Below are 7,694 nucleotides of genomic sequence, written 5' to 3'. Positions count from 1 at the left end.
TATCAGGGATCAAATACAATAACATACACATGCGTATCACCAATTGCCATTTGTTGACTCGTCTGCTCTTCTCTGTTCCCTTTGGAAATATATGGACATTCGTATCATTAATATTCAACTGTTGGTATGTGTTGTGTATTTCGTTGTCATAAGCGATGTACAAATATTCGACAGCAAGTGAAGGCAACATAAAGAATATTCTTGAACACAGACACCGTGTTATCGTCTATGTTCAAACCTGCTCTGAACAAAAGCGTGTTTTTTGTATTTTGCTTTGTGGCTGCATTACACAAATGTTGAGTAAATGATATCAAAATATTTATAGCAAACAATTATGATATACGTTTGGATAATTATTGATTGAACGCATACACTGATTTGTATTTGAGTTGTGTAACAAAGCCAGCCGTAGCCATACTGATCAAACCGTTTTAACAATGATGACGATTCAGTGGCTTCACGGCGACAGTAACATTGTATACAAGTCGAAACTGGGTTTTAACACAGCTTGTTTCCCATTATGTAATGGTTACCTTTGTTCCATTTTGCAGCGATATATCACATATCAGCGCCATGCTGCCCTCTATTGGTAGAAATACAAATAATATAATATCAACTACATTTCCCAGCATGCATGAAAAGGAGCTGTGTGCGCAGTGCTTAAGATCTGTAACCATGGGAATGGGCCTACCTCCGTTCCACAGCCGACGTCACGTCGTTATGAGATCTACTCAGTGACGCAGACGTGGAGCGGTAACACACTGCGAGTGACTGTCGGGCAGACTGAACTGCGCGGCAAAAGAGGGGGACACAAACAAAAACATGTGGTTGAGGCTGTGAGAAAACGGGTACGTTACCTCTTACACATTGGTCAATTTGTATGTTGAAAATAGTTCAGACTGATTCAGTATTGCAGCATATTGATGCGATATGTTTCGCGAGGGTGCTTGAGTTTATAAGCGTTTTCCAAAAGTGAGTTTAGCTAACTAGCAGCTCGTTAGCTCGTTAGCTGCTTCTGACAACAGCCCTCATTCAGCCGGCTGCTCCCGAGCTGTTCGTCACAGCGTGCGGCTCACTCCCTGGTTCGGGCTGTTTCACTGTTTCATCTCACTTATTCAACATCATGGCGTTAATATTCATTCAGCAAACTAACACCGTTAGCAAGCATAGGTGGGTAGCTAACGGTAACTTAACTTAGTAAAGTTAGCTAGTTAGCCTGCCTCGGCTAACCGGGTTTGCATATAAATGAATTAAACATTTTTTCGGTCTGCACTGAAATGCAGCAAGCCTTTGTGATGTTACGGAGACATATTAAACGGAATCGCGAACCTAGATCTTTTTTTTCGGCTTTTGGGTCGCATGTAGCGACATCAATGGCGTTAGGAGTGCCCCGCCCACCAGAGCGCCACATAGCCCGTGTTAGCGGCATTGATGGAAGCGGCATTATGCAACGAGTCAAGCTTCTTAGCGGTAGGTCACTGTATGCTAGGTTTATGATGGGTTTGTTGAGCGTGCGTCAAGTTGCACGATAAAAAATTTAATCTTTAAGATTAATAACGGGATGTGCATTAACGCTGAAACGTACTAGCTGGATAAAGTCTATGACAATAAGTGTTGGTTTCCTTTCAATAAAACGTGACAGAAGTCTGGCTTCTCCATCCACTTGTCCGACACGTCTCACACCTAAACCAACAATGAATGGGTCTACTAACAAGTATTGTGCGCGTATCGAAGCCGGACGTCTTCTCTTCCTCTGGGTCCTAGAGCGATGGGGTTCAATGAGCCTCACTGTTGTTGTGCCGGATGACACGTTCCTTTATCCCCATGAGCCCTCACATTGTATCCCACAAACACTGTCCTGCTGCCCCACTAAACACACCAGAAATGCCCCAGTCCTCCTGCTTGTCTAACGTTATCTATAAAACTACAGTGGCAGTTTTTTTCTTCTTCTAAGATATACGTGCTTAGTGGGAACCAAAGGCTTGGAGTAGAAGTCCACTGACAGTGAATCGGTCTTCTATAAGTCAGGATTTTTCAGAGCCTCTAAAAAAATAAATAAAAAAATGTGTGTGAGAAATATATTGTTGTGGAGTTTAACTGACTGCTGTGTAACATCCAGTACTGCAGGTACTGAGGAGAGCATCCGAGTTGACTGACTGTGGACGTCATGGGTTTGCACTCAGCCCAGAAGAAGCACTTCCCCCTACGGGGGATCGACGGCGTGGTTCAGTTGTTTGACACCGAGCTCCGCAAGTCTGAGCCAGACCTAGCCCTCCTCTCCCTGGTCCTGGGTTTTGTTGAGCATTTCCTCGCCGTGAACCGGGTCATCCCCATAAATGTTCCAGGGGTCCGGTTTGAGCCGCTGGAGGCGGACTGTCCCAACTCCTGCTTCCCCACGGTGGAGCTGGGCATGATTTCTGCATTGTATGAGCGCTTCACGGCCCAGATCCGTGGCGCCGTGGACCTGTCCCAGTACAGGAGGACGGTTGGAGGCTCCAGCAGGGAGCTAGTAAAGAAAGTGTCAGATGTGATCTGGAACAGCCTAAGCCGCTCTTACTTCAAGGACCGGGCCCACATCCAGTCCCTTTTCAGTCTCATCACTGGTACGACATTACGAGCATTACAGTGAAATAAGTTTTAATGTACATGTTTGTTATCGTGATCAATTGATTAAGTAATTATTTCTTAAATCTGATCCAGGTACCAAACTGGACAGCTCCGGCGTGGCATTCGCAGTGGTGGCAGCCTGCCAGGTTCTGGGTCTAAAGGACGTCCACCTGGCACTGTCTGAAGACCACGCCTGGGTGATTTTCAGCAAAAACGGCGATGAGACGGCCGAGGTCACATGGCACGGAAAGGGCAACGAGGACCGGAGAGGGCAGACGGTCGCAGCGGGAGTCAACGAGAAGGTAAGACCCGCCTCCACTTAATGGCGAAGAAGAAACCCTCAAAGTCAGAATACTAAATATAAATGAAAATCATTGGTTATTTCTTGATGGGCCAAGACCAGTATGTTTTCTCAGAAGGGTGTGATTAAATGTCCCGTTTGTGATCTTGTCTGCTCTTTTATTTGCCCAACTGCTCGTAATGAAGGAAAATAATAATATTTCCTTGTGTTTGATGTCAACATTCCTGCTAACCTCTGCTGTTGGTGTCTCCCTCAGAGCTGGCTGTACCTGAAGGGGTCCTACATGAAATGTGACAGGAATATGGAGGTAGCCTTCATGGTCTGTGCCATCAACCCCTCGCTGGACCTGCATACTGACAGCTCTGAGCTCCTGCAGCTGCAACAGGTAAGCTTTGCAACTTGTAGTGTGCAACATCACAGATTTCAGCTTCACAGGAGATGCTGGAGGAAGCGGTGACCTAAATGTCTTAGAGATGGTCTAAAACGGAACCATTTGATGTTCTCTTTTGTCGTGCACTTTAAATTACTCGGTTTCTTTATTGTTTCTACTCGACTCAAACATGTGTGTGAATACCCATATGCATTTTATGTGGGCTCACCAGCCTGAATGATTTTTTTAAAATTATTCCTTACTTTTAACTATGAATTTATATGCAATTGTATAGTTTGGAAAATTGCATCCTTTAACAGAATTTTCAACCTTTTTTTATATGTATGAGAGAGAGAAATGGTGATACCTTGCACATACAATAACACTTAAAGTTACTTGCACTCTTAATATTTTCAGGAAATTTGTAATAATTTACGTTTTTTGATAGCACTCACTTTTCATGTCATGTCATACTCTCCACCTGGTTCTCTCACTTTCTCTTCATATACATATAAAAATGAAACTCCACACTTCCTGCAGTTGTTTCACATCAAAAACCTCCCAGGATTGAGCCAATGCAAGGCTGTTCATGTGACAAACCTGACACGTCGTCTTTTACTTTAACAGAAACTCCTGTGGTTGCTGTATGATCGAGGTGACCTGGACAAGTGAGTTTGTGTGGTTGAAGATCATAGGAAATAAAAATGTCTCTGCTAAGTGACGCCTGCTAAACTTCCTGACCCACTCCTCCTCTCCTGCTTTGTGTTCCAGGTATCCTATGGCTATGGGCACTCTGGCAGACCTTGAAGATCAGGATCCAATCCCGGGCAAGGAGAGCCCACTGACCATGCATCTCAAGGTAAGTCTCCAGAGAGGAATCCTCTTGGTGGCACAGCAGTAAGGCTGGTAGGATGCGAGGGCTCCAATGATGAACTATTCCACCCAGAACAGGTTGCTTTAATAGGAATTTCTCTCTCTCCCTCTCAGGCGGTCAGCTCTGCTCAGAAGCACTACAACAACGAGCACATCTACCCCTACATGTACCTGGCTGGTTTCCACTACAGACACCGGGCTGTGCGGGAGGCTCTAAGGGCCTGGTCCGAGGCCGCTCAGGTCATGCAGGAGTGAGTTCACGCCGCTCTTTTACTTGTGTGTGAAATTCTAGATGATTTCAATCTATGAATAAATAAAGACCAGCAAAGCTAAAAATACTAGCGAGACTTCCAATGCTGAGAGGCAAAATGCTGCTAGCAGTAAGAAGCTATGTCTTTATTTACTGCGCAAACTTACATTTTAATTTCCTCCTCACCTCACTTTCATTGAGCTATGGTCATCAAGCAATATTCTCGAGTAAAAGAAGTAATTATTAGTTTTCTAAATCGCGTGTGTCATGTCAACCAGCAGCTTCAGTTGTTATTTCATCAGGTGACCACAAGGGGACAGTAAATGCAAAGCTATCTTCAGTGACTTGTTGTGACCAGGATCAAAAAGCATGGAACACACAGAATGCTTTTCTTAGCCTTCACATCTCAAAGAGAGGCATTAAAGTCACATGACAGCTGTGTTTGACTTGGGATTGTTCTCTGTGGTGGCTTTCCTCCCGCACGTAGAAGTCTGAGAGGGTGTGGTGCCTGAGCCAGGAAGCGTCTAGCATCCTCTCACTCTCTCCTCCCTGTTAAACACAGTTCTCCAGCTGCAGCTAAAAATATCAGCTCTGACCCACCAGTCCACATTCCCTCCCCATCCATCAGTTTCCTTTTCCTGCCGTGTGTGTGTGTGTGTGCGCGTGCGCGCGTGCGTGCGTGCATTCTTTGTAGATTATGCCACAGAGTTCACATGTTCAGTAATCAACATGTTCCAGAACATCAAACATACATTTCTTAATCTGAAGTTCATGAAATTATTATGTATTATATATTAATTATTATTTTATAAGTAACCCAGTAGAAGGAAAGTGTCAGTTTACATTTGTCACGTAAACTGACACTCGGTCTGATTACATTGCAGAATATATTCTGACTTCCTCCCTGCTTATTAATAGTCCTTGTCCTCTCACCTGCCCTTGCAGGTATAACTATTTCCGCGAGGACGAGGAGATCTACAAGGAGTTCTTTGACGTTGCGAACGATGTTATACCCACGCTGCTGAAGGAGACGGCCGCTGCTGCCGAGAGTTCTGGGGAGGGAGGAGAGGGTGCTGACACGGCAAGTATCCCCCGCCAAACAGGAGCTGCTGCCCAGCAGAATACGTCTCCAGATCCCATCAGCATTTATTCCACTGAATGACTTGTTCAGAGTGCTATACATTATTAAACCCGCATTAACGCCCGGTGAAGATACGTGACCCATACTCTGTCAGTAACAGTCAATACTCTGATTTTAGGAGCACCCCAAGCAGGCAGCAGCCCTCTCTGCACTCCAGGACCCAGAATGCTTTGCCCACCTGCTGTGTTTCTATGATGGTATCTGCAAATGGGAGGAGGGCAGTCCCACGCCGGTCCTCCACGTGGGCTGGGCCACCTACCTGGTACAGTCTCTGAGCCGCTTTGATGCTCAGGTGAGAAACCCAGCCCTTTGAACTTGAAAATGGCCGCAGCAGGAGGGGGGTGTGGCCGACATGTACGTCGATGCTTGGTAGTTAAAATAGGTTTGTGGTCTGATTTTCAAAGGTGCGCCAGAAGGTGTCGATCATCATCAAGGAGCCGGAGTCCCAGGACGACGACGATATGTCCAGCGACGACCCCCGAGAGGGCCGCAGACGAGGTCCCAGGAGAGAATCCAAGCTGGAAGAGCAGGGCTCTTCTCCTCCTGGTGCTCCACCCTCCCCATCCTCTCAGCTACCAGCAGCTCAACCACCACCGCCAGCAGCAGCCCAGCCCAAGAAGATAGGAGAGGGAGGAGGCCGCCGACGCTCCTCCCAGGGCCTGCGGGCCGGGGATGCCGACGGAAAACCCAAGTCCCCGAGCCCAGATTCTTCGCCCTCATCCCAGCAACAGGCGTCCCCGTGCCCGGCCGGCCCCGTTGTCGCCTTCCAGAGCGAGAAGATGAAGGGGATGAAGGGGCTGCTGTGTGCGGCCAAGGTGAACTCGAGCGCCATCAAGCTGCAACTCACCGCCCAGTCGCAGGTCCAGATGAAGAGGCAGAAGAGCACGCCGTCCGGGGACTACTCCATGTCCTTCATGAAGCGGCAGCGCAAGTCCCTCTAGGCAGCGGCGCTGGCTACTGTGAGAGCTGGTGAGACTCTGTAGGAAATACTGTGAACAGCAACTTGGAGACCCGATTAACCTCGCTTCTGTTTGTGACACTTCTTTTGTACCCAGTGTTATCATCAGACATCCGCTTCAGTCGGCATACTCATCATTCCCAGCAATATATTTGACTTGCAACACTTTAGTTCAGCGTCACATATCAGGTTTAAAACGGAAGGAGAGAACCTTTCATTCTGTTTTTCAACAAAAGCCAGGAGGAAGAGAAAAAAAAGCGACTTTCTGGGAGAACCATCTGGTTTTCTATAGATTGTAAACACTCATTCATCATTAGTTTTTGTTTTAATTGGCAGCCAATTGCACACTGACTATTCACTTCTCATTGACTTACATGTGGATGTTTTGAAGCCAAAGTAACGAGGATAACCCGAATGCAGCGTACAGATGTGTAAATATCTACTCGTACCGTTAGGAACCTGTCCATGACTGAAGCCTTGGAAGTGATTTAATTTAGGATAGTTACTGTGTAACATTGTCCACTTCTGCTCTATCGACAGCTTCTTTCTTGCTAGCTCTATGTTGCCTTACTTTGCCTTTGTTCTTATCTAAAGTAGACGGCCTTTAGTTTGGAGAATAGCTACGCCGGGCCTATTTCTAATTATTAGAGAAGACCAGGAGGACCATGCACTGTTGAGACCGTGGAGCCACGTTAGGGCCTCCGTTACATCCTATTTGCTTGATGACTTGTGGATTTTGTTCTTGTTTCTTTTTGTATCTGCAAGTAATAAATACCTGATGAAAACATAATGTGGTGAAGTGTGTGTGTATATGTATATGTGTTGACAGAAGACTAAGCTTTAAGACGCTGCACAGCAGTGGAAGAAGTATATATTCTACACTCTGCGGGAAAACAATGGTACACATACAGCCTCGTTTGTAAAGAGCTCTGTGAACACGAGAGCGTGTGCGTGTGTGTGCGAGCTTGACAAAAGAGGAGCAGGAAGGGAGAAGTACTGAGAGCAACTGTGAAAGTGAAACGTTGGTATTTCTGTGTGTGAGACTCCGTTCAGGCTTGTGTTGTTTAAAGTTCGATTCTGTCATTAATTGCTTTGCACACAACACCAAATACCTAAACCCAGACATGAATGTAATATAAGACAGTCCACCACCAATAGTAGTAAACCCAAGAGAAAACAATATTCAATGTGTTT

The 7,694-nt window shown here is 46.1% G+C and overlaps 1 protein-coding gene across 1 annotated transcript; it reads left to right on the top strand.

Moving 5' to 3' along the window:
* Positions 1–638: 638 nt before the first annotated feature.
* On the top strand, positions 639–7,290 carry men1 (multiple endocrine neoplasia I). The gene is made up of 10 exons (XM_068587922.1): positions 639–848; positions 2,120–2,603; positions 2,701–2,909; positions 3,165–3,293; positions 3,906–3,946; positions 4,050–4,137; positions 4,266–4,402; positions 5,347–5,482; positions 5,661–5,834; positions 5,947–7,290. The coding sequence occupies exons 2-10, from the start codon at positions 2,168–2,170 to the stop codon at positions 6,481–6,483; spliced, it is 1,887 nt and encodes a 628-aa protein (XP_068444023.1). The 5' UTR covers positions 639–848; positions 2,120–2,167; the 3' UTR covers positions 6,484–7,290.
* Positions 7,291–7,694: the final 404 nt, after the last annotated feature.

The sequence above is a fragment of the Clinocottus analis genome, unplaced genomic scaffold (assembly GCF_023055335.1).
Source record: "Clinocottus analis isolate CAN_PGR_092001 unplaced genomic scaffold, fCliAna1.0.p SCAF_21, whole genome shotgun sequence".
In the NCBI taxonomy this organism is placed as follows: Eukaryota; Metazoa; Chordata; class Actinopteri; order Perciformes; family Cottidae; genus Clinocottus; species Clinocottus analis.
This window is presented reverse-complemented; position numbering and strand designations above follow the sequence as displayed.